The sequence below is a fragment of the Platalea leucorodia genome, assembly GCF_965183815.1.
Source record: "Platalea leucorodia genome assembly, chromosome: 13".
Classification (NCBI taxonomy): domain Eukaryota; kingdom Metazoa; phylum Chordata; class Aves; order Pelecaniformes; family Threskiornithidae; genus Platalea; species Platalea leucorodia.
This window is the reverse complement of record NC_138835.1, coordinates 1,631,391-1,657,649: the sequence shown is the minus strand read 5'-3', so window position 1 is coordinate 1,657,649 and position 26,259 is coordinate 1,631,391. Positions and strand designations below refer to the sequence as shown.

The window sequence follows — 26,259 nt, the reverse complement described above, 5'->3', positions numbered from 1 at the left end:
CCTGCCCTGCTCCTGCTGGCCACACCGTTCCTGATACAAGCCAGGATGCTGTTGGCCCTCTTGGCCACCTGGGCACGTTGCTGGCTCATATTCAGCCCCCAGGCCCTTTCCCGCCGGGCAGCTCCCAGCCGCTCCTCCCCACGCCTGCAGCGGTGCCTGGGGTTGCTGTGCCCCCAGGGCAGGACCCGGCCCTGAGCCTCGCTGCCCCTCACCCCGTGGCCCGGGCCCATGGCTCCAGCCTGGCCAGGGCCCTCTGCAGAGCCTCCTGCCCTCCAGCAGGTCAACGCTCCCGCCCGACTGGGTGTCCCCTGCAAACTGACTGAGGGTGCCCTCCATCCCCTCGTCCAGATCATTGATAAAGATATTGAACAGAACTGTTCCCAGTACTGCGCCCTGGGGAACACCCCCGGTGACTGTTCACCAACGGGATTTAACTCCATTCACCACAACTCTTTGTTGGTCCAGCCAGTTTTTTACCCAGCGAAGAGTTTGCCCGCCTAAGCCATGAGCAGCCGGTTTCTCCAGGAGAATGCTTTGGGAAAGCTTGTAAAGGCTTTACTAAAGTGCAGGTAGACAACATCCACACCCTTTCCCTCATCCACTAAGCATGGGGGAGCTTAAAATATATAAATATATGTATATAAAATATATATATATTTGTGCCTTTGTGGCTGATGGCTGGAGGCACTCAAATGTGGTTATGAAAGAGGATGAGGTGGAATCGCAGCATAGGAAGGACATGGAGCTGGTGGAGCGGGGCCAGGGGAGGCCCCAGCGATGGTCCGAGGGTGGCACAGCTCTGCTGCGAGGCCAGGCTGAGAGCTGGGGGGTTCAGCCTGGGGAGGGGGAGGCTGCGGGGAGACCTCGCTGCGGCCTCTCAGTGCTTAACGGGGGCCGACAAGAAAGATGGGGACAGACTTTTTAGCAAGGCCTGCTGCGACAGGACAAGGGGGCATGGTTTTAAACTAAAGGAGGGGAGATTTAGACTGAATACAAGGAAAAAACTTTCACGCTGAGGGTGGTGAACCACTGGCAGGGGTTGCCCAGAGAGGTGGGAGCTGCCCCATCCCTGGAAGCACTCAAGGCCAGGCGGGACGGGGCTCTGAGCAACCCGATCCGGTGGAAGATGTCCCTGCCCGCGGCAGGGGGATGGACTGGGTGGCTTTAAGGGTCCCTTCCCTCCCAAAGCCTTCTGCGACTCCATGCATCGAGGGGCAGCAGTGCCGCCCAGGCAGCGGTCCGGCGCTCCCCCACGCTGTACTGCGCAGATAACGGGGGAACACCCGCGTTTTCGGCCCCAGGCCGAGCCGCAGCCGCGCTGCCCCCCGTGGGGACGCTGACGGGGGCGGGGACCCGGCGGCAGCCGCCGCAGAGAAGCGCTGCCCGGCCCGGCCCGGCCCGGCCCGGCCCGGCCCGGCGGGGCCCGCCGCCGCCCTGAGGGCCCGGGCGCCAGCGCGCCTGCGCGGCGGCCGCCCTCTTCCCGGGGTGGCCGCTGCGCTTCCGGGGCGCCGCTGCCTGGAGACGACGCTGCTGCGCGGGAGCGCTCCGGTACGGCGGCGGGGCCGGGGCGAGCCGGGGGGCTGCGGGGGCTGGCGGAGGGGGGCATGCGGGAGCGGAGGGGCTGGGATGCGGGAGCGGAGGGGCTGGGATGCGGGAGCCGCGGGTCGGGATGCGGGAGCCGCGGGGGCCTCCTCGCCCCCGTGCCCCCTCAGGGGCTGCTGCGCTGCCCGCCGGCGGGCGCTCAGGGCAGGGGCCAGGGATCAGGGATCCCCCTGAGGAGGTGAAGCGGGTCCCCGTGGGTGATCCCGGTGGGAGCGAGGGATTCTGCGGGAGGCGGCCGGCGGCGTGGGGCAGGCGGCGCCCTGAGGGGCGGCTCTGTGCGGCCCCCGGGCGGTGCAGCCCGCTGCCAGGCTTGGGTGCGGGCAGCGCAGGAGAAAAAGCCATATTTTTCCCTTCCAGCCCCAGGTCAAGCCACACGCCAGGCTCGTAATTTTATAATTTTTCACTCGTCTCTATCCACTTGCTGCTGGATTTGGAAATTCAGCTCCCAGTTCAGAAATATTGGCAGCACACCGAAAACTAGGTTCAGCCTGCCGAAGCACCCGTGCAGCGCTGGCACGCGGGGCTGCAGTTTTCTCAGCTGCTCATCCAGTCTGTGAACTGCAGCCATCTCCTGTATTCCTGAATGCCGCTTCTCCCGAATCCCTGGAAGCGTTCAGGCGGGCAGCCGTGCTGATCGGTGCACGTATTTGCCAGGGAAGTTAAGGAAAACTCCCGGCTGCCTGGGCTCAGCTAGGAGAGTTTCTCAAAAGAGGCTGTAATTTGACCAAATGTGAGACTCCTCCCTAACTGGGCTATGTTTACTTTGCTTTAGATTCCAATTGGACATAGGAGATAAATGATAACGCAAATTAAATTCTGTATTTTGCATTGAAGCTGTGTAATTCTATATTTTAATTTTTTTTTTGTTTTTTAATTTGGTTAGCTTTTATCCAAGGTTGTTTTCTACCCACTATGCAGGATGAAGAGATTAGAGATACCTGCACTTTCTAATCCTGGGAAGAGAATTAAAATGTCTGAACTGTACTTCTGGCTGTAGTGCCAGTTCTTGCAAGGGCGGTCTTGTCAGTAGGGAGACGGAGGGATGCAGGACGTAATAAATACGTAAACAATAAATACACTTGTTAGTCCATGGCATTGTTTGTCATGTGCAGTACTTTTTTTTTTTTTTGACAGATTCCTGCTACATTATGTCAGGAGACAGCGACTGCACCAGGACGAGTCCGTCAGCGGGGTCTCCATCAGATAACGAGTTCTTGCCAGATCGGCCAAAGTATGTTTGCTCGCTGTCTCCTGATCTCATTACCAAAGCCCGGGAAGAGCTCCAAGAGAAACCTGAATGGAGGCTCCGCGATGTGCAGGCACTCCGAGATATGGTGTGCAAAGACTATCCCTCCCTGGGGACCTGCCTGGACGATGCTTTTTTGCTAAGATTCCTCAGAGCCAGGAAATTTGATTATGATCGAGCGCTTCAGCTTCTGGTGAACTACCACACCTGCAGGAGGAGCTGGCCTGAGGTCTTCAATAACTTGAAGCCGTCCGCAATAAAGCCTGTCCTAGAGTCGGGTTTTGTCACTGTGCTGCCTCGCCTGGACCCGGAGGGACGCCACGTCGTCTGCATCCGTCCAGGTACTGAAATGCATGAATGTCTTTGTTCTCTGTCTTCGAGGTGTGTCTGGGCCAAAAATCTGTTCCCTGCTCTCCTGTGAACAGTGGTTATTTACACAGAGTGCGTGGGCTCTCTTTGAAATTTGAAAAGCTACCTTGTGAAGGGACACGTTTGTCGTTAGCCAACGTTATACCAGTTCCTTTTCCTGTGTCAGCAATAACTGCAGTTATGTCAAAACGAAAATGCAGTGAGGTGGGTTGATGAAATATTAGGTGATGCAAGAAAAAATTAACGTGTAGTAACTCCAATTGAAGCAGGGCTGCTGGCCTACGCTTAGAAGCTTGTAATTTGTTTTGACAGTAAGTGGAGAGAGGAGCCTATGGCTTTGACTCCCGTGTAAACAATCAAAGCCTCTCGCGTGCTTTTGGTGTGCCAGGCTTGCTGTAAATTTGTTCATTCATTCATTCTCCTGTTTTCCATTTACCTGCTTTCTTTCTGAGCTGAAACTGCTTCTAATAAGCTGTGCTGGGTGGAGACCGGGGTTCTTAAAACCATTGCCTTTGCTCCCTGAAGTAAACATGAGTTGCCATTTATCTCTTGCTTAAGAAAGGCTGCTCTGAACTAGGACTGTGCCTATTAAAGACTAACTTTTAAGAGTCCAGGAAAATAGAAAATCAGGTTTTGGAATGTGTATTGTTAGCTTATATTTACTCTCCAACTTACCATCCATGTCTTGTAACCTCAGACAGATGGACACCCAGTAATTATCCGATTACTGAGAACATTCGTGCCATATACTTAACGTTAGAAAAACTCATTCAGTCCGAAGAGACCCAGGTGAATGGAATTGTAATCCTGGCAGACTACAAAGGAGTCAGCTTATCTAAGGCGTCTCATTTTGGTCCTTTTGTAGCCAAAAAAGTGATTGGAATTCTTCAGGTAAGACCTGAACTGGTGGGAAAATAAGCTTGTGCATTGTAAATGACTGCTTCTGTGTCTAGTGTTCTTGACTATGTCACCAGAAAGTTAAGCATCTTGGCTTCTACTAGCAGAGTTAAAACATGTCTCTGCCCAACCAGTTTCTCAGACCCTTGCCGACTTACCTCACTTGCCCTTTTTTTGACTTTTGCATCCCTAAAACTAAATTTGCATTAGAAATGCAAACTTGGAGTTGGAACAGAAAAAAGTCGTTCTGCGAGGTAGTGGTAAGGAAGAGAGAGAGCAGTAAATCACAGTTAGGGAGAAGACAGCGTTTCGCCTGAACGCTGAGGAATGGCTCGTTATTTAAATGGTTCCTGGCAGCCGAGATGGAGGTGAGCACTGGACAAGTGCAAGTCCAGTGCTACAAAAACTGTGCAGCGAGGACTTTCGAAGGGGTGTGATTTGAGGAGGATTTCCATCCATCCATCCCCCCCTGAAGGAAGAGAGGCTTCTTCAGCACGGGGGGCAGCAAAAGAGACAGTGATAGAAAAGCTCTCCGACCAGATGTTTGGAAGGAAAATGATGGAGAGCAAGTTAGAGCCAGGGTGTAAGCACAAGTGGAGTTGTACAAAATGGGAAGGTGAAAGGAGTGAGGAGTAACCTGGCCAAAGCGGCAGGAAGGTCTGATGATTTTACCTGATGCTTTACCATGCTATCTGGAGGAGCGAGATGAGGAAAACTTCTCTTGAATGGGTTCATTCCCTCCTTACTTTTAGTCTGGCCTGAGCTGGTTATGTTCTTTGTTGTATCTGTGGGGGGCAGAAGGAAGGCTAGGGGGAATCGGGGGTTTATGGAGATGAGACTCGTGAGCTTATGAATGCCTATAAAAGAACTCGCTCCTTTAAATTGCGATCTAACTGTGTGCCGTTTAACTGTCTGAGCCCACATTTAATTTGCACAAATGAAGTGATGGGTGTCCTGCTGTTACTAGTAGAAGCTGTTTACAAAACAAAAGCTGGACCTGGTGAAGGACATGAAGGTACGGGTGGTATATAAACATGTTGCATCACGCTTCCTGAGCTGCATCTCTTGTAAAGATGAGCTAATTTACTGGCCCTCATAAGCAGAAAAATACTCCTGCAGTGCACGTTGCCACTCCAAGCATTGACTGCTCGCCTTGTACGTGTAGAGCTGGTTTTAAGGGCAAGAAACTTCACTGTGGCACATGAGACCTTAATTGCTGATCAGGAGCTTTTGCCTTGGAAAAATGTTTCTGCAAATAAATTTCTCCAGCAGAAATCCCGTAACTAATTTGTTTTAAACTGTCTCGTATAGGAGACACTGTGTGTTCTGTTGGCAGCAGAGCCTGTTTGTCTTTTGCAGTTAGCATGATAGAATAGTTGGAATGGCAGAAAAATAGCGATATTGGATTTCTTCCTTATATAAAAACACATTTCGGAGTATCTTGGGCACCAAATCTTGTGGTTGTACACACCAAAGAACCAGCCTGCTCTGGCTCTGAGCGTGGTGCGCTCCTCGGAAGCTAGGGTCATCCCTTTGTAACCGCATCCTTATCAGGGCTGGGCATACCCGAAGGACAGTGATTACCCAAGTGTCTTGGTCAGGCGAGATGAAGAGCAACATAAGAAATGAAGATTTACTGACAGTAATATATTTCTTGATGCAAGGTTTTCTTGTCTCTTGACCTTATTTTTATGCTCGCAGATCTCATCCTAAGACTATTCCCTCTTACAAGGTGCGTTTCTGTTGCCGTATTGGTTTATGTTGGTACCGCAGATGAAAGTTTGGGAGCCAGTGGGTTGTGCTGGCAGTCAGTCTCAGGAGATGTTAAAAAGAGGGAGATGGCAAATGTTTTTTAAACTGCATTATAAAAATCTTCTTTACCCTTCAGGATGGATTCCCCATTCGAATAAAAGCTGTTAACATTATAAATGAGCCTCGTATATTCAAAGGCATTTTTGCAATCATCAAGCCTTTTCTGAAGGAAAAGATAGCGAACCGGGTAAGGATTTGTATCATTTTTAACATTAATGTTAATGTTTGTAAGTTCCTTGCTTGGCCACTGCAAGTAAAAATCGTTGAAAAACCTCACAGCTAGAAAAATGTTGGTGAATTTGCTTGATCTAATTGGTCCCTTCTGCTTTAATTTTTAAAAATATGCCTGTTGGGAAAATACTTCATGAAAGAGAAGCTTTGAGGAATTTAATATTGGCATAACATGAATATGGCTCTTGAGTACATATGCTGTGTATTCGAGACGTTCATTCCATCCCTGGGGTTGGATTAGCGTGGCAAGTAGCACTTTGTTCATGAGGTGGTGTCACAGGGAATCTGTGTTGCCCCTTCCGTGCTCTTCTCCCTCACGCAAGTGCCCCGCATGGCACTAGTATTCTCGCCGTAGGACTGGACGTAGTTGCCACGGATGATGCTTTTTTCCACAAGGATAAGTACTTCCAATCCCGTGAACGAACTTGGGGACGAGTTGAGTTTGGAACCTCGGCAGAGACTAGCAAATGCCAAGTCTCCCTTGCTGGGATTTAAGCTGCGCTAGACTGGAATCGTCTCAAGGCTTCTCTCATGCCTGTGTCTGACTGCAACACCTGCCCGGTGTTGTCTGCTGCCGCTTGCCCATAAAGACATCACTTCTAAAATTTGCTCTTTAACTCAAAATAAGCTCGTTAGCTGACTGTTTCGGTAATCTGCTGTAAAGTCTTTGGTATGCACTAGTAAAGCTATCGTTTGGTTTCTTCTTCAGTTTTTTCTTCATGGCTGTGATCTGAATTCCCTTCATCAAAACATTCCTCCAGTGATCCTTCCTGAGGAGTACGGTGGTACTTCGGGGAAGCTGGACATCTCCGCGTGGAACGAGCTGCTGCTAGCCTCTGAAGAGGACTTTCTGCGTGATTTCTCACAGCTGGTCCTCCCGTGTGACAGCTCCCCCCACGACATGCTAGTGAGTGGGGACGCTGACGAAAAGCAATGCGATGATTCCCTGCGAGGCATGAAACCTCAGCTCTATTACTGTTACTAACAAAGCAGTGAAGGGAAGTTTTCCAACACAGTTCAGATCAGTTCTGCTAGGTGATGTTGTGAACTCTGCCTTACTCCTAAACCTGCAGTTTAGGAACAGACTGCTGAGGCACTTTACACTGTAGAACCAAAGGAAGCTGAAGAGGGCACAACGGGGGCAGGGCAGAGTTCGGGGAGGATAAAGGCGAAGAGCACAAGTTGTGTAGAATACTTGAGGCTCATCGAGCTCTGTGTGAATGATGCAAACTGGCCTATTCTTTTGAATGATAAAGAAGAAAATATATCGCAGGATGGTAAGCTTGATAGTTTCACATCCCCTCCCCACCCAGGTGAAAAGTGACAACGATGATTTACTAGTTTTGTGACCATCCATTCCCGTCCCCTTCTGAAAACAGCAGTAATCCAAGACAAGAAAATTGCTTTTCAACTCTGCCAAATGTAGTTCTGTCAGTGAAGATTGCTTAAAAACATACAAGTCTAACTTGACCTGTCCTCTGTCACTTGGTTCAGATGGTGAGTTGGCATTTCTGGAATATCTCAATGAATATTTGGCACAAATTAATACAGAGCAAAACTTTCTTTTCCGTGAATATCAGTATGGAGACAATCTCTGAAACTTCCTCACGGTAGGAAGAACTATAACTGGTGGGTTAACTACTACAACATCTGTACCAAGGCTTATTATAAACAGATGCAATCTTCATTTTCAGAAAACAGGAAGTTTTTCAGATCGGGTACTAAGGCTTTTGATTGGATGCAGCTTCAAATAATGAGGTTCAGGACCAAATAAGAAAAAGCTGTGTCAGCCACCCTCCCACTTTATCAGTTGTTCTTTTCTTCAGCTGGTTGTGATGAGGAATTGAGTAAGTAACTCAGAGTTTGTAAGGAGGCTTTGTAGCAGGTGGCATATGATGTATAGAAGGCAATACTTCACGTAAGACAGCAAGGTGCTGCTTTAGCTTGTTACGTCGGGCAGAATTTGAGTTTACGTCTGTGAAACCAAATGCAGACAGGCTATTTGAAAGCACATTCTTCAATTTCCTGGTATTGTAGCATTTTGTTCACTGTGCTTGTCGGCTCTTTTGTGAAACGTTACAACTTTGTTTTTGACTTTGTTGACCTCTTTTGTCTTTGGTTGTCATGTTCCTGTATGAACTTAGACTTTAATCACCTCTGTAATATTCACCCGTAGCTTGTATGCCTGTGCTTCTAGGTCTTTGTCTAGAGACAGAACTAAGACTCCAATGTCAAATCAGGGTAAGATACCTATGTCTAAATAAGCTGTTCCCGCTCCCCAATGTTTAATGGTCTTGCATTAGAACTTAACTCTCAGTACACTCTTTGCACATGTTTTTCCACACTACAATAGTGTGGAGATGGGAAACCCTGCTAGGACCGGGAAAGCACGCCCGATTCCTTCAAGGCGAAATGTTTCACTCTTCAGTGAAAAAGAACATCCCTTCTAATTGGAGACTTATCTCTAGAGCACTTTCTGGGGATGAAACCTTTATTTAGTGCCAAGTGTGATTAGAGGTACCAGTTATGTTTCTGTAAATATAAAACTAAAGCATCCTGAGGATTTCAGACATTCATTTTGCAAAGTGCCAAACTCTGTTTTGAATGTCTTCCCCTCAGTCCCCCTCCGGCGTGATTGCACTGCCGAAAAAGACTCCTCTTCCACCGTAATGACTTCGGAGCTGGCAGCAGACCTCACCCTGGAACTAGGGCGTAGCAAATGCCATCCCCGTCATCCAAGTATTTATTAGAGAAGGAGACTGGGTTTTGGAAAGGGGTAAACCATGAAGCTTTTTTTCTGGGTGGTAATTCAGAATTTGTGGGAGCAGGGAACTCACTGCTTGAACTGGTTTAGAATAAAGGTGGGAAGAGATGAATTTCCCTCACTGAAAGCATCTGATTTTTCCTACCTTTGTAAGTCAATTCTTACTCTTCTTTCACAGCCATTACCTTTAGTGCAGGAAAAACCCCTTACCATCTTCAACTACTTAAAATAAGGTAAAAGAGTACTGCTACCCACTTCCTCCTCATCTCTGACCAGAACGGGCCGTGTGTTTTGCAGAGATTAATTCAGTTCTTTGTGCCACCTAGCAAGACAGTAGCACGCAGCACCGGGACTTAGAAAGGTAAGTGGCTGCCCACGCTCTTTAACTGCCAGAACTGGTGTTTGTGTTGTTTTAGTGCCTCTTAATTCCAGCCACAATGTACAATTAAAAGTAGGATGGACCATTTTTCCTAGAAGGCACAACTGGTATTTGAAACTCTCTCCTTAATTGTGCTGCAGGGTTTGAGGTGGTGGTTTTTGACAGTTAACCTCCAAGAACAGCTACGTTGATCCCCTGAGGTAACTACTAGAGAGGGAGGTTGAATATTCGAAATTCCATTTAGTGTCCTTCCAAAAAGAAGAAAACCTCGTGGTGTTCGGCAGTGGTGTTCTACAGAAAGCAAACCCTTTTTCAGGCTTTTATTTTCTCCTGCATGCCTTAAATACTAGGCAAACTAGATCCAGCTCTCCCTCCCCTTTTCTCCTCTGCTCACGGAGAAACTAAGAATAAAGCATATGATTTAAACGTGATAAGGCTACATTATCAATGCTGAAAACAGCCTGTGTTATGCCTCCAAACTTCTTTTTCTTGAAGCTGGCTGCTGGGCAGTTGCTGTCAGGATGCTTGAACTAAGCCAGGCTTACTACCTGTGTCAAGCATCTGTTACTTCTAATTTGCTCTTTCTCGGCTTTAGAGCTCAGACAGCATTGCAACTTTACTGAGCTGTCTCTCTACCCTCTTTTAGGTTCGTAACCAGTGCTTGGCTTGAGAAAGCACAGCTCCGTCTTATATGTGCCTGACTACTGAGCTGAGAATGCTCTTGGAGCTTTAGCACTTACTAGCAGAGAAATCAGTTTGTTCCCAAAATTTGTAATGTCAGCATTTGGAAACTAAACACTCGTTTTAAGTAGCGAGTCTCCTTATCTGCAAGTTAAGAGATAGGAAAAGCTTACAGGGGTTTTTTTGTTTGGGTTTGGTTTGTTTCTTTTTTTCACAGCACTAAAACTCAGCTGTTCTTTTTTTCCACTTGAAATAACTTTGGGTCTGGAGGCTGCCAGCCCTGCCACATCCAACACATAAGGAAAGATACTTGAACCGCACTGGGCAGCGACGGCTCTTGGCATTCAGTGGGACAAAAGGGAGCCGCATACTGTACATAAAAGTACTTGAATTTATATTCTTGCAATTGGGTGTTACAAACCCTGAGGTATTTTCAGGAACTGGGTGAATTTTTTCTTTTTTTTTGGTTAAATCTCATTTTGGCAGGAGTTAATCATCGCGTTATTCAAACTAATAATTTTGCCTTCTGTTGTACGTGGGCCTAGAGGTGTTGGGTGGTTAAGTGTACATCTTATTTTGACAAAATTTATTTTTATATTGCATTTTATAAAATGGAGTGGTCAAAATGTGTAATTTTATGATGCATGACTGGGTGATTAAACACATTGTAACAGCTGCTAATTTGATCTTTTAAATATGTTTGCCTCATTGTCTTGGGGTATTTTATTGCAAAAGCCAACAGCCACGTACACTTAGTTCCACACTAAACACACGGTTACGACTAAGTCTGAGAGTTACATCAGAAAAAGGTGTTGCTTTCTCCTGCAGAAGGAAATTTTACTTGAGCAGCTTCAAGGAACAGGATTTGACATTCAGAGAAGCACATGGAAGGTGCTGTTTTGTTTCAAAAGAAATACAGCATGACTTCCTCCTTGCTGTATGGAGAAAACATCCAGTCACCTCCAACTAGCTACTTAGCGCTTTAATCGTTGCAGGTAGTATCTTGCATTGGAGAGTAACTGCCGCTGCTTAACGCTTCTGAACAGAGCTGGGACGGTTTCAGTAGTTAGTCTGCTTTATTCAAACAAGTTTACAGTGCAAATGCCTTAGTGCCAATAATAATCATTTCATGTACATTATTTTCATAAGCATATCGGACAAGTGAAATCAATTAGAAGCTCTTTTCCACCGTAAAGTTGTTTAAGCTAGTCGTACACTTACTACTCGATACTTGGCAAACATACTAAAGCAGTAGTTACCTCCTAGAAAGGGCAGCTTTGTTCTTAAAAGGAATTAGAGTTAATCAGTTTTTCAACCTCCAAGTTCTCCTCTTTTGGGGAAGAATAAGGGGGGTTTTGCCACAACACAGAGAGTTAAGTATAATTTAAATAAATTTTTGCTTTAAATAAAACTTTTGCAGTGGAATGTAGGAATTAAGCAGCATGGCTTACAGTTCCCAGGAACTGAAGCGTTAGCATACTAGTGCATTATGCTGAATATAATTGTTCTTTAAAATATATTACTTCTTATTTAGCTAAATGTTACTGCTATTCAATAAAAGGTTGTGGCTATTGGACAGAACAAATATTTTTGTGCTTTGACAGCACAGCTGTAGTGAATTTTAAAAATGCAGCAACAAGTTAACCATGGTTAAAGTAGAAAGATAACCAGTAATAATGTTGATCCTGCATCAAGCATTACGCAATACATAACTTTCTATCCACCTGCATGTTCCTATTAACGTAAGAAACAGTAACATAGTGTAACTAAAGCAATCCATGAACATTTTGGCTTTCAGCAAGAAGTTCCCCACTCTTGTAAGCTCGGACGGGCGCAGCAATTTAGCTGAAGTCCCTGTTAGTGAGGACGAGAGGAGCCACCAGGGTCCAAAGATAGAGCAGGAGGCAGACCCAGCTGGAGGTTATCTTCACCCACACGGCCGGCCACTTACTCGTCATGGTTTTAAAATCCGCATCAGGGCTAAAAAGTAAAGTTGTCAATTAATAGATATAAAGGCACCTGCCACTCTTCCTTCCTGTCTCTGATATGAATCTGACGTTAGAACAAGGCCGTGGGATGCTCCAATGCAAGAGCCTTTGTGGGAGGAGCACGGGGAGACAGCTGGAGCAGCAGTTGCCTGGTTGCATCTGTTGACGTGCTGCTCTTAAGGGAAAGCTTTGGGTGAGCTATGCCATAGATTCCTGAGGGCTGCTGCTCTGGAGGCGAATTTGCTGATTTGTACGCTATGGCCGTCCTGGGGAAAGCAGTTATAAGCTGCAGCAGCAGAGGACGTGTCAGAGAGTCACAGAAGGCTTTGGGAGGGAAGGGACCCTTAAAGCCACCCAGTCCATCCCCCTGCCGCGGGCAGGGACATCTTCCACCGGATCGGGTTGCTCAGAGCCCCGTCCCGCCTGGCCTTGAGTGCTTCCAGGGATGGGGCAGCTCCCACCTCTCTGGGCAACCCCTGCCAGTGGTTCACCACCCTCAGCGTGAAAGTTTTTTCCTTGTATTCAGTCTAAATCTCCCCTCCTTTAGTTTAAAACCATGCCCCCTTGTCCTGTCGCAGCAGGCCTTGCTAAAAAGTCTGTCCCCATCTTTCTTGTCGGCCCCCGTTAAGCACTGAGAGGCCGCAGCGAGGTCTCCCCGCAGCCTCCTCCTCCCCAGGCTGAACCCCCCAGCTCTCAGCCTACCCTCGCACCATTTCTGTGGCCCTCCAAAGAGCTCCCACTGTCCAGGTGCTCCCACCAGATCTAGGAACCCATCTGTCCCCGAGCCAGCAGCATTGGGCTGCGCTCCCACAACCTTCCCAGGAGGCCGCCCTAAGCCGGTTTCACGTCTCCTTCCCGCTGCTTGCGTACCTGAAGGATGGGAACCGCGCTTTCTGCCCTTGCAGCTGTGAAGCAGCCCGCTACGACTACAGCTGCCCACCTTGTCTTTTTGTACAGGCTTTTTACATCTTATTCAGCAACACAACCTTGAGAAGGCACAACTCCAGTGCGACTGGCACAGGGACAGCACCTTAACCAGCCAGGCAGGAGCCTCCTGTCCGCCTGGAAACGCGGTCTGGCACGTACACCCCATCGCTTTCTGCCTTGCTCTTACCTGTACCAGTTCGTGAGTGTCATCATGATGTAAAGAGAGGCAAGGAAGAGCATGAAGTGAAAGAAGGCGTAGCTGTACTGAACGCCATCCTTCTCGTTATCCGTGACGCGGCGCACCTCGCCTTCCTCCGCAGCCCCGCTGCCTGCTCCCGCAGTCTCCTCCAGAATGGCAGTGTCGCTCCCAGACAGGGTCAGCTTGTTCACCTGGCTGTTACTTGAAGAGCGAATGCTGCAGCGTAACCCAAAGAGAGACACGGTTAAAAACTCCCTTTTCAGTTAGCTATGTTTGCTAATGGAGCAAGCAACAGACCACAGCGAATGTCTGGGACGAGCAAGTAACATTTAAATCCAGCTGGAAACACAAGGAAGCTCCTTAAAGAGATCTGGTTTCATCCAAGCTTTTGTTAACCTAATTAAAGTGTTCCTAGGCCAGGTCTCGTAACACGTTTTGTTCTGTTACCTGAATTGGGCTAATAAAGCCTATCCTCATCCGCAAAACAGAACATATTTTTATCAGCTATATTCAGGCTTGGGCCTGAGACCACAGCTGGGTATGAATAAATGCAGGTCCTTTTCTCACTGCCCCCAGATTCAAACAAAAAAAGCAGACAAATCCCAACTGTTCATCATTTGGTAGCAGTGCAGATCCTACCTGGAATACAAGAGGCAAAGGACAAAGATAACCAGTCCAACAACGCTCTGGGCATCCCACCACTGCAGGGACTTGGGGGGAGCTGGCGTAGCAGGTGCCGCCGTGGTATTTGCCGGCCCAACCGTGGGTGCAGCTATCTGGGTGATGATGTTCAGCAAGCTTGGGTTGCAGTTGCGTTCTGAAAGGGGTTTCAAGGCAGGTTACAGAGGGGAGCTTTGCCAGCATTTAGCTAAGAAAAGATGACAGATCAGCTTGCAATTTTTTATTCCCTTTAATTGCTGGTCTCTTCGATTCCCCAGAGGCAGCAATGATACAGAGTGTTTTCCTTCCTGTGAGCTAGGCAAGGGTGTAATAAATAACTAAATAAAATCAGAACGCCCTGACACGGTTTTCTTTCCCCTCACAAATACTCCAGTTTAGTTTTGGGAGGAGGTAAGTCGATGGGGTCAGTAAAACCAGCTTTAGTGCCTTGCTAGATTTTAGCTAGACAGACCAGCAATCCCCCCGCAGTGATCTGTAACAGCTACGAGCCCCATCAAAGCGTCTGCTTTCACACCAAAATACGTTGCTCCAGACGGCCTGGTGCTTACCGGGCTCGTTGGACATGGCTGACCAAGTCAGATACATGGTGTAGAGCGTGATGACGGAGGACTGGAGGAGGCCAGAGCGGGGCTGATGTTCCTGTTCACAGAGAAGAGCCAGCCAAGGTCAAAAGGGCAAGTTTTACCTACAGCTGGATAGTTTTACCCCACTGCCAGAGTCAGCAATTATTAGCATGAAAAACTTTACTTTTTAGAAATGCACTGGGCTTTGTTCTATGTTTGAAAGACCGGAAGAAACTCTTGAGAGTCATACAATTTACGCAGCGAGCAACTCAAACGTGGAAGGACTAAGCAAACCAAATCCAGTTTTTCTCTGCCCAAGACTTGGTTATGGGTTCTTACTGAGTTAATCCCAACTTGCTTAACAGTTTTGTAGCTACGAATCTAGCATGCGATTTGTTCGAGCAATGCCAGTTCAGAATCAAGTAACATTATTCCTTCCATGCTTCCTCTCATGCTAAACACACTGACCCATAGTTTCAAAGCCACAGTATTAAACCAATAAATTCCCAGCTTATTTTGCTTTTCCCTAACGGGTTTCTCCGTTCTGCCAGAACCTTCACCACTAAAACCACACCAGCAGTGCCCCCCATGGAAACAAAGTCCAAAACAACGTAGCCAAAAAAAGCCTGTCTTCAGGAAATAATGTCAGTACCTAGGGCGTCGGTTTCAGAGCAAGATTTTCTTTTTTAAATGTTCCTAGCTGCATAGCTGCGATCGATAGCCAAATTTTGAAGTTCTTATGTCTGACCGAATTGGTACTACATCTTTCTTACTTCCCTGCTTTGTACATCAGAAGAAAACAGAAGAGAAAAATAATACCTGAACTTTTGGAAGGACAGAAACAATGGAGACAGCAATGCACAGGATCATATTGATGCTTATGAAGGACTTGTTCTCAGTGCAGTCATCAGGCTTGGTGTAGAAAACATAGAAGAGCACAACAAAAACCAGCGACAAGGCGTAGAACAAGCTTGTGCAGGACAGCAGAGCTGGAGGGAAAAAAATTAACTGCTACAACAGGCACGTAGTTAACGGTATGTCTAAGGTGATTTAATGACAGCTACCACTGGAATGAGACAGTCCCTCCTCCTCACTGGGAAGTCTGGTTCAGAAAACCAGACGAGCAGAATGTGTTTTCATTCGGTATGGCCAAATTTCTGCTTTGGCTCACTAAGCAGTGTAGCTCAAAGGAAAGCCAACGCTGCCGTCAGGGGAATAAGACCTGCCTTTCAGCGGCAGTTTAATCGGTTTAACTGCTGTCAAGCCACAGTGTCAGAACGAGAGTGCTTTTTGCACTTTTCATGGGCTACTTGTAAGCCCTGAATTCCCCCTTCCCCCCAGAGGCCACCCGTTCTCATTTCCATTCTGCTACCTCCTTTACAAGAAGCTGCAAAATGCCGTTGCAGCATTTGTAGCTACGAGCAAAGAACCACCACAATTAGCGCTTTGTAATTCAGCGGTCAGCTCGGGAGCAGGCGCCGAGGCGTGCGTTGTGGGGCACTGCAGCTGCTGCCACCGACATAACTGAGTTCCCGAGGACCTCGGCAGGGGAGGCGGCAAGGCAAAGCCGGAGCGGAAGAGACCCGGGCTGCTCGCTCTGCTCCCGCGCTGCGGACCAGGCCAGCGGTGTTTATTATGGCTGTCAGATCTGCTAAGCGCAAGCCTAAAACATTTTGCATTTCATTTCATGAGAAAAAGGCAACGCTGCAGCCATTAATTCCAAATGTCACAGTCGTGACTCAAGGAGACCGTGGAGTGTAATTCCAGGTAGGTTTGCAAACTAGTAAGCGGTACTCTGCAGAGCACTGGCCAGCAGACACAAATCCTGTGCCGGGTAAGATTCCTACCTGCATACCAACATTTCGAATTTCCCTCCTCCATTCTCTCAACCCAGCTCTCATTCCAGGAGTGAGCAAAGTCCACAAGAAGCACCAGCTGGATAAGAATGAAGCAGAAGGCTCCAACAATACCAATAACAAACCAAGCTGGAAAAGGGAGGAAGAAAAACAGAGTTAGCTTCTGTCATTTGCATGCTACCCCAGTTTAAAAAAAAAGCTCCTAATTATATACTGCAGACAAATAACGAAAAAATCTGAGAATACATTTAGAAATGTAGATGCTGTTGATCACTTTGGCCTCCGTCCTGCAGAAGCATGCGAGAAGTCCCAGCTATTCGAGGGTGCAGCCCATGCCGCTCAAGCTGAACACGGGAATATTTAGCCCAAGGTATTTTCAGAATGAACGCAAGATCTAACGTGAGACGTCTTTGCGTACATAAGCACCATCGTGCCACTTTTCTCTGAGGATCAACAACCCTTTCAAGTTCCCGTGACATGGCCAGACGGTAAAGGTTTCTTGCACAGGTTTTTCAGAGACTCTAGGGAAGTATTTAGCACTTGCCAGCGTTCCGAGCTGCCTGTAACCTAGAGAGCGTCAGAGACTCAGCCCAGCAGCGCTCGCGTCACGGCGTACCGAATTATTGATACGCAACACCAACGCACTGGAGGAGATGATTGCTTATTGCCCCAACTTCAGCTGGTCACCAAAATATCGGATGAACCAAGACACTCTCATGAAGCAGGGCGGAATCGGTGTCTCCTACACGACAACTTCCCTGTCACAGCTACCGCCTGGTAAGCCTGGGAGAAGGTTTGAGTTTATTGAACAGAATTCCATGATGACGCATTAACTGTACCTCTTGTGAAAGGCCCTTCGGGAATGTAAAAGGCTCCAACCATGATAGCCACAATGGCAGCTATTTTGAAGAACCAGAACCTTTAAGAGAAGATAAAAGTTGAAAATATTGGTCTTACTCTGCACACAATAGTCATGTTTTACACGATCTGCAAGCAGCTTGCTGTACACAGAGGAGTGTCTAACAGAAATTTAAAGGAAAAAGAAGTTGTGTTCAGTGGGATTATAGATAAAAACGTTCACCAAATCAGGGGGAGAGGGTGAAGCAACAGCCGATACACTGGGGGCGTGGACTGACAGAAACCTGAGTTCAACACAGGCAAATACAGAGCGTTGCACCTAGGACAGAAAAACCCCGTGCAACGGGACAGACCGGGGGCCGACTGGCTAGAAAGCTTTGCTGAAAGAGGAGCTCCTGCTCCAGCAAACGGAACAGGAGTCAGCAGCTCAGCCTTGCAGGGAGGAACGCTAACTCCGCGCTGTTCCGCTTGGAGAAGGGAAAAGGGAGGTCTAATTGCTGTCTTCAACTGCCTAAAAGCTGTAAAGATGACAAAACCAGACTCTTCTTGCAGGTGCACAGTGGAAGGACAAGAGGCAACATATGCAAGCTGCAAAAAGAGAAACTACAGTTAGATATTGCAAAAAAATTGCAGAGGTTGCCCAGAGAGGTCAAAGCATCCCCATCCTTTGGGACATTCAAAACTCAACTAGACCAGACCCCGAGCAACCTGCTCCCGGTGGGTCCTGCTCTGCCCAGGGGGCTGGAGCGCATGAGGGCTCTTTCAAATTAAGTGACTCCATCGTAATTCAGTCATCCAGCCCAGGACTAACCCAGTTAAATCAGTGAATCAGGAATCAGAACCCGGTTTCGGACTGGCCTAGCGAACGACCCAACGAGCGCCAGAGCCGGCGCGAGGCTGGCGACGCAAACTCGCCGAAATCCGGCGTCTCCGTGGGAACAGAGGGGTGCCCAGAGCACCGCCCTTTGGGCCACCCAGCCTCAGAGCACTATCGGTACATTGAGCGCGTTACACAAATCGGAAGCTTTTTAGAAGACCAAAGCATTACTCTGCACTTGGTTCAAAAGAAACCCGAGGCTGTCAGCGTACGCATAAACAATTTGCCACTGCGTTCAGCAAAGAAACTTGAGAGAGGACACAAGCTGGAAGGCCAGACGGCTGGCTCACACACATACCCGTTGTGCACCGCGGCTCTCGGATCGTTACTTGTTTTCACTTCTATCATGAGCAGAGAGAGGAGAAAGAAGAACACTGCCATAGCAAAGCTGATTCGATACACAGCTCTGTATCCAACAAACACATCGCAGCTGACAAAGCCGTCCATATGCGGTATCCGAGTATGAAGCCCCTCATCACAAAATCCAGGTATCTGAGTAAAGACACATTTAGTTGTCAAATTTGCGTCTGCATTTGCAGTTACATTCTTTAAACACCCCAAGAGCTAAGGCTTTCAGTCAGCTGTCTTCCGGGAGATCCGAGAACAAAAGACCTTGTGCTCAGCCGGCCTGCACGGACCTTATTATCGTCTTTCTTTCCCCATGTCATCACTAAAAGCATCCAGAAGGATGAAGATAGCAAAGCAGCAGGGCTCTGATAACAACTGGCAATCTCCAGGTCTGGGCAGGTTTCAGAGACCAGGCACGTACTGAAACACGTACGTTCGCTGCATTTGCTGTCCCAGCTGGAAGCCGGTCAGTACGTGCAGCCTCTTAACTTGGGGGACAAGGCACGTTGGGGTGTTTGTGCCTCTCACGTAACCCATTCCAAGTAAAGGGGCTCAACCGTCACTGGCACAAGCAAACGCTTTGCAAAGAGGTAGAAAGGTTTTCCCCTCCGTACCTTTTTCAGCTGCTCTTCCATCCCCGGTGCCAGCATGATGCAGGCAAGAACAGTGCTGAGGAGGAGGAGGAAGGCATAGATGAGACGCGTCACTGTCGAGTTCTTGCTGTTGGGACAACACCGGCACAGCAAACAGGAGGCACCGCTGCACAGGCAGGGAACCTGCAGGGCAGAGACAGGAGCGGTGAGGGCAGCGGGCACCGGGGCGTGCGAGGGCGCCGAGGGGGGGAAACCCCGGCTCCATCCGGAGACGCTCGGCTCCCTGCCGGACCGCCCCGCGCTTAACCGGCATTGCTGACCGGCACCGCCGTGGAAAGCACCCGCGGGTAACGCGGCTCGTCGGCCTGGGCTCCCCCCGGGCCCCGCCGCCCCCCACACCGCCTCGCACGGGCAGGCCCACGCCTGGCGCCCGCTCTGCCCCCGGCGGGTGAAGCCGCTCCCGGTTCTCCGGAACTGGCGGCGCCAGGCTTCTGCCGACGGGAGGGGAGCCAGCGGGGGCACCGGCCCCGGGCTCGCCCGCTCCCCGGGAAGGAAGCGGGGTGGTGGCGGCCGCCCCGGCGCTCACCCAGCTGGCCAGCGAGCAGAGCCCCAGGGCCGCCCCCATGGCGCCGCCGCCGCCGAGCCCCTCCGGCCGCTTCCTGCTTCCGGCCGCTTCCTGCTTCCGGCCCCGCCCGTGGCGTCACGCGGGTGCCCTCCAGCGCCGCCGCCGCCGCTCATTGGCTGCTCGCGCCACGCTGGCGCGCTCGGGGGCGGCGGCCCGCCAATGAGAAGGCAGAACGGAACGCGCGCGAGCAGCGGAACGGGCGGGGACGGCGGAAGAGGGGGCGCTGTTGTTTATCAACACGTCTTCCGCCTTCCCCGACGCGAGGAGGCACGCTGATTGGCCGAAAGCGTCAGCAGTGGGCGGATCCTCCAGCAGCACAGCCAATGAATGAGGCTGATCGGCAGGCCAGGCAGCCATTCAACACTTTCCCTGAGGCCGCTGGGCGGTGCCTGGGCCCTCGGCGGTTGCCATGGCAGCCGGCACGGCGGGCCTGGCTCTGGGCCTGGCTCCGGGCCTGGCCCCGGGCCGCCGCCGCCGGCCGGGGCTTCGGGACCGGACACATCGCCCGTCCGCGCCCCGTGCCCCGCCTGCAGGGGCGAAACCGCCCGCCGCGGGGTTCCGGAGGGGACGGGGCGTTCCCGGGCGCGGGAGGCTGCGTCGAAGCCGTCGGAGCTGCACCCGCGTCCCGGCTGAAGCGCTGACCTCGCCGGCGGCGGCCGGGAGGCCTGGGGGAGCGGGCGGGCCCCGCCGCATGGGCCTGCGCGGGCCCCGGGGTGCGAGGAGCCGCTGCCCGGCTGGGGACGCGGCCGCCCCCCGCCCCGCCCGAGGCCCGGGCGCCCGCTCAGCCGCTCGCAGCCGTTTGACCGGGGGGAGCCCGGTCCTCGTTCCCATCCTTGCCCCACCGCGGCACTGCACGAGCGCCCGTGCCGCAGAACTCGCGTCATGGGGATGCCCTGCTTTTGGGGCGTGCTTTGCTGCGCGCCCACCGCCGTCCGTGGGTTTTGGCCTGCGCGGCGTCATCACGGGGCGGCGGGCGGGAGCGGGAAAGCTCCCGGGCCCGTCAGCCGTGGGGTTTCTCAAGGAGACGTTTGAGCATCAGCTCACGCGAGGCTCCGTTCGTGTTTTGAAGGTGCACGGCTGTCAAAGCTAGAGATGTCCTCCTTTAAAACGGAAGGCGAGGTAGAGGAGCCATGTGGAAAGAGACGCTGCGCTGCTGCTGCCCGGAGCGCGGGGGCCTGGCGCGTCGGATCGCCGGCGTCCCGCCCGGCCCGCAGCTCGGAGGAGTCGGAGGGAGACGGCTGAGCGACCGCTCCTCCTCGCTGGGGTCTGGGAGCAAGTGAAATGGGTGGGAGATGGCTGCGAGGATATAACGGCAGTGAGGAGGTGACAAAAGTTTACACAGAAGTTTAGGAAAGCAGTTTGGAGCTGTTTAAGCGGCATTAGTGTTGCAAAATCTCGGAGGGCAGGGTCAGAGCTGACCAGCGTGAGTTACAGGATGTATTCTGGCTGTAGCGATTCCAGCTATCGCCCATCACTTCCCACTGTGTCAGACCCTTCTTTCCTTCACACTCTCCAAAAAACCTGCTTCCATCACAGAAGGGGACAAATAATCAGAATGACAGCTTTATTGCCATCTAAAATTGCCAAGAAATGACAAAAAGCATCCAGTAAAGCAGCCACTTCTTTTCCACAGCAGCTTTAACACTCGGAATACGTGAACATTATGTTAACAGCCTCATCTCTTGTAATCAGCCTCATTCATGAAGACACACAGGCTTCTTTCAGAAAAAGATCACACCATAGAGCGTTGAAACCGCGCTTCCTTCAGATAATAGATGAGCCTTTACTTTATTATTAACATATCTTTTATTACCCTTTTGGGTGCACCAGCTGGGTCTGTAAGGAGGCTTTTGCCACATCCCTGCTCCTTCACTCTGTTCACAGGAATGTAGGCAGAATAAAGGCAGAATCCAAAATTCTGTGTTCCCTTCCCAGTAATCCTGGGTAAATAATAGGTTTATTACTAATACGGTGATGAAACTCAGCTAAATCCTGAGCCTGAGAGGTTTTCTTCACAGGAAATTTGGGAGACTAGTAGCTTTGGTAAGTACTGCGGGATCCCCCGCTGGACTATGCCAGGGAAAGACAAAGGATACAGATATAAAAAGTTTTTTCCTTCCACCGTCCACGTAACGAGAGATTTCCAAGCGCTCATTTTACTTCCCAACATAAAGCCCCTCGGATGCTGCGTAACATCACCTCCACCCACACGTGTTTAATGGGAGATAAGGATGAAGGTGGGAACAAGGCAGGATATGGCAGGAGGTTATCCCAGTTTGTACAAAAATACCCTGCTCTGGTACGGTAATCGGTTCCGACAGCGGCACAAAACGGTGCACCCCTTACGTATCTATACGTTACATCCCCTACACGTCTATCTGTCAGTTGAGATGCCTAGAATAAAAACCTCGAAATGAGGTAATGTTTAAAGGAAATGTGTCGGATATGCTCATTTGAAAGTAGCTCTCTGCAGTTCTTTGTGCAGCTGAGCTCATAAAAAAACTGTCACTCAAGCTCGTGCGTTAGCGCTATTCTTGTTAATCTCAAGGGTCTCCCTGTCATGATAACAAAAAGCCAGAACTTCTCCTGACGCTCCCCGGAGTATTTGAGGGTCCCTGCTCTGCGTGGACTGTATTTTTGCAGGTAACAGATCCCACGTACAGGTTAGAATCGAATAATCCTTGGACCATCCAGAATCTTTCAGTCAGGTGAAGGGACCTGCAAATTGGAATGACTGGGTCAAACCAACGGTAAAAATTAAAAAATCGTACGTGCTCTGTGTTTCTGCAGTAGCGTTGCCTTGACCCGGATCCAGGTCTCAACATCTTGCAGTGCTCTGGCCTGCATAAACGTCCAAATTTAGAGGTATTGGCACCAGCTTTGTAATAGAACCCTCCTAGTTATTGGACTTCTGTGAAGCGTTTGGGTTTAAACAGTGTTTATAACTGTGCTTTGGTTAGATCTCCAGAGCATAAAGAATTGCAGAGTTTTCTTTCGGGACAGCTGCTTTTCCAGCTGTTTGGTTGAGGCTTTGGCTTGAGCTCTATTCCACCATCCAGATTTGAAACCGTGCTTTGAGAATAGCCGTCAAAGTCCTCTGTCGTATACTGCTACGGCTGAAACCACCAGTGGTTTTAATTAGTCTTTAAGTGGTCAGAGTTAGCAGCTTCTACAAAACCCTGGCGTTCCAGCAGGGTAGAAGGCTCTCCCCCGTATAAACATCGCTAAGTTGACGGAGCTCCCAGTCGACCTTCGCTGGGGTCTCGGCGAGTCGTGTCGACGCAGGGCCTCGCTCACCCCCGGCGCGCGAAGGCCGACGCGTGCCCTCCGCTGCGGTTCCCCGGGGAAGCGCGGGCGGCCGGTGCCGGCAGCGTGGCTCCTCTCCACGCGGGCTGGCTTTCCGCTCACAACCCGCTCCGATCTGAGATCAATAAAAGTCAACCGAGTCCGCGCTCTCGAGTCTTCAAATATGCCAGCTGCTTTTCTCCGCAGTCCTTTGCTCACGATTTCATAATTCTCCTCCTTCCTTGACTGCGTGCTCTGCGCCTGCATTAGCACCTGCCTCTGCACTTCTTGGACACATCATGTCATGGATACGTGAGTCATCTTATTTGTGATCCGCTGAGCTGAGGGAGAGTCATAGTAGAGTTGTGCGCTTCAAGGCCATTAGCAACGCTGCTAAAACTTGCATAATATATTCTTCTGTGTCTAAATCCCTGAGAGACTGAGTAACTGTTTTCTTTTTCACCCCAAGTGACTATGCAACCGGATGAGTCACTGCTGTTACGATAGAGGAATTGTAATCTTTCTGCCTTTCCAGTTTTGCTTGGCCAGAAATTTATTTTATAGGACACCTTTGTTCAGTCTCCTCTAAGACCTTATGTGTCACCAGAGACCTTTTCACTGCCTTCAGTTCGCTTTAGATCATGTGCTGTGGTCTGGAAACTGCGTTAGTTTAGGTTATTGGTAAAACAGATGGAGAGAAATGTTCACCTTTATCCAATACCCTGGAATGATGTAACGAGCTGTTTCATCTCATTATTTATGGAAGCATTAGTGAAACTTAAACATATTGAAAAGTAATTAAATAACATTAAATAAAGGCTTATTTAAAAAAACCAAAACACGCAAACAGATATACCGGAGGGAATATTTTGTACAAAAGATCTGCAGTGACATCTGTGAATGAGCCACGGAAGGGACAAGCAACAGACGGCTGGTAAAAGGCGGAGGGAGCGAGGGGTGGCCTTCTGTGACGGGTGAGCGCGGTATCCCTGCAGACAGCCCGGGGTGCTCAGACAGGGCCCCTGGGGAGCAGGGTCTGACCCAGAAGGGGCTGGCGCTGCTGGGGCAGCCGTAGCCCTGCTCTGACGGGAGCGGGGGGCGACTGTCCCAGGAGCAGCCCTGCAGCCACAGCCGTTGCTGGAGCTTGGCACCGTCCCCATCCCCGCCGGCGAGACAGCGTCAGCGCCCAGCCAGGCATCAGCCCCTGCGCCGCCTGGCAAGGCTGGGCTCCGCCTGGCAAGGCTGATCTAGGCTCGGTTTTGATGCTAGAGCACCTCAGGCATCAAGATTCCTGCGTTTAAGTAGCCATTTCAAGAGCATGTAGCCACAAAGCAAGCCAATCTACTCGAGCATTGTCCAAGCACACTTACAAATGTCGCTGAGTTTATTGGTTCAAATGTTTTCATGATTTTTTCATGCCTGATATATTTTTTTAATTAAGCCAGGATTTATTTCCCCTGTCTCTGTGACCCCATCTCTCCCATGAGAGCCCGCACTGAAATCCAGCTGGCCAGCCTTCTTGTATTGGCGATCGCTGCGGCACAAAGATCAGCTTCTAGAGAAACAATAGTGGGAGGAAAAGTCAGGAATTTCTGGATTTAATCCTGCCTTGAGCAGTGACGAGTGGTGTAGCTTTAGGTGAGCCACAGGACTACGTGAGCCAATATCTCAAGTGAGAAAACCAGCATATCCCGGAGTCACGGCAGGCTCCGTTCGTTCATCTTTCCACACAGCTTAAAATCAGACGAGGGCCTGACCCCATTTTTTCTCGTACTAAAAAGAGCAATACAGGGTCGTACTGGCCACGGTCATTTCTTTTAGCTGGACGTTTCTTTTCCCCTCTTTGTCCATTGTACCCCACGCTGGCACTGCTGCTTTCCAAGATGCTCTGGAGCTAGTGAAATAGTTTTTTCTCATAAATCTTTTAAATCATGTAAATCCTCCCGGCGTACCAGCTGACATTTTAGATGTTGCGTTTTTGCACTTGTGCCAGGAAGCGTTTAGCCTGTTACAGTTGCTTATGTTGTATTTTCTTAAAGAAGGGAAAACAGTTCCTTCCTCTTGTGTCTCCAGCAGAGAGACCGTTTCTCCTTGAGGAAGGAGTTCACATGATCGTATAGATGCGTCAGATAAATCCCTTCCCACGTCTGATATTTGCTAAGTTGAATGATTGTTATTCCAAAGCCAATAGCTGGGATGGTTGTGTGATTTAACATCTCCGGAGCAATTTTTTTCTTCTGTTCACAAGCTTTAAAGCAATGAAGTCTAAAAATGAAATCCTTCGACTTGGAAAGACTCATTAACCAAACACTCTCAACCATGTTATCTGCACAAATATTTCTCCCTGTTTGTTTGTTTAAAGCTGGCCAAGAGTTCCAGAAATACTTTTAAGATAACAAAAACGGGCATCCAGATCGGAAAGGAACTCTGTATTTAGAAACTCTGAAATACTACGGGGGGTGGCTGTGCTGTTAACTCTTTTCTGGTTGCTCTGAACCTCCATGGCGTCGGAGGGTGAGTCACGGCGTTCTTCTTTATATAAATATTTTTCCCATCCTAGATGATTTAGAAAAAAAGGGAGTCTAATGCCATCTCTAGCCCCGTCATTGGGTTCGATAGGCTTGTTGCCCAAGAGAGGCTCGATCAAGCGTTTCCCAAAGGCAGCGGAGCTGACAAGGCTCAGTATTGACTGCGTCCGCGTGCACGGCGGGCAGAAAGAAGAGGACGAACGCGGGCCGGCTGTCGGTTTTTCAGGGGGCCTGACCGGCCAGCTTCCTGCTGCAGAGCACCCGTGAGACCACCGAGCCTTTACTGCAAATTCGCACACGCAAATTTTTAAAATGTCCGCTGAGGGCATCACCTTAGTGCAACATTGAGGGCGTCCATAGGAGACAAAAGCAGGGCGCCTGGCTGAGCTTCACCTCCACAGGCGTTTCAGTGGCAGAAGCAAAGTGATTTCCCCCTAATATAAGTAATCATTGAGTTTTGAATTTGCTGTCTTTGTGAGATAATGGCAGAAGGGTTTTTTTCAGACTCTAAAAGATGGCTTACAATTTTTAATTAAAACGTGCATTAGCATAACTGTATTTGTTATCATGTTTCTAGGGGCTTGCGCAGAACCCAACGCCTTGACAGGCCCGCAGTACTGTTCTTGTGGATATTTTGTTTTCAAAGCTGTTTTTTTCCAAACATGTAGTTAATATCATTACAGCCCTCAAACAATTTCACGCAAGAGCCATCAAAGCAAAGCAGAAACGGACATGCTGCTGCCCACGTGTACGTCAGAAAATTTCACTGCACTAGCAGTGGTTTCTGGGCTGAGATGTAGTCCCTGCGAGAACACAGAGCCTCTGGTGAGCTACGACGGTATAAACGAGGTATAAACGTCCTTTCCTGCGTGGGTGGGCTTCGTCTCACTGCCTTGAAGCTGCCTGGAAGGTAAGTATCTAATCCCCGTAGTTATCGAGCTCGCTCTCTA

At 49.6% G+C, this 26,259-nt stretch overlaps 2 protein-coding genes across 3 annotated transcripts; one reads left to right on the top strand and one right to left on the bottom strand.

Moving 5' to 3' along the window:
• The first annotated feature begins 1,496 nt into the window (after positions 1–1,496).
• On the top strand, positions 1,497–13,077 carry TTPAL (alpha tocopherol transfer protein like). Of its 2 annotated transcripts, XR_014229678.1 has the most exons (6): positions 1,497–1,548; positions 2,737–3,189; positions 3,915–4,108; positions 6,003–6,113; positions 6,867–9,282; positions 12,927–13,077. XR_014229678.1 is itself a non-coding variant. In XM_082326085.1 (5 exons), exons 2-5 carry the CDS (start codon positions 2,751–2,753, stop codon positions 7,140–7,142), a joined length of 1,020 nt encoding a protein of 339 aa, XP_082182211.1. In that variant the 5' UTR covers positions 1,497–1,548; positions 2,737–2,750; the 3' UTR covers positions 7,143–10,626. The 2 variants fall into 2 exon arrangements, 1 of the variants encoding a protein (XP_082182211.1); XM_082326085.1 differs by lacking the exon at positions 12,927–13,077 and having other exon boundaries at positions 6,867–10,626.
• On the bottom strand, positions 11,025–19,574 carry SERINC3 (serine incorporator 3). Its single transcript, XM_082326084.1, has 10 exons — positions 19,458–19,574; positions 18,893–19,054; positions 18,229–18,422; positions 17,035–17,114; positions 16,187–16,324; positions 15,159–15,328; positions 14,325–14,415; positions 13,735–13,912; positions 13,084–13,311; positions 11,025–11,961 (listed from the first exon to the last, which is right to left on the bottom strand). Exons 1-10 carry the CDS (start codon positions 19,494–19,496, stop codon positions 11,823–11,825), a joined length of 1,419 nt encoding a protein of 472 aa, XP_082182210.1. The 5' UTR covers positions 19,497–19,574; the 3' UTR covers positions 11,025–11,822.
• Between the last annotated feature and the right edge of the window lie 6,685 nt (positions 19,575–26,259).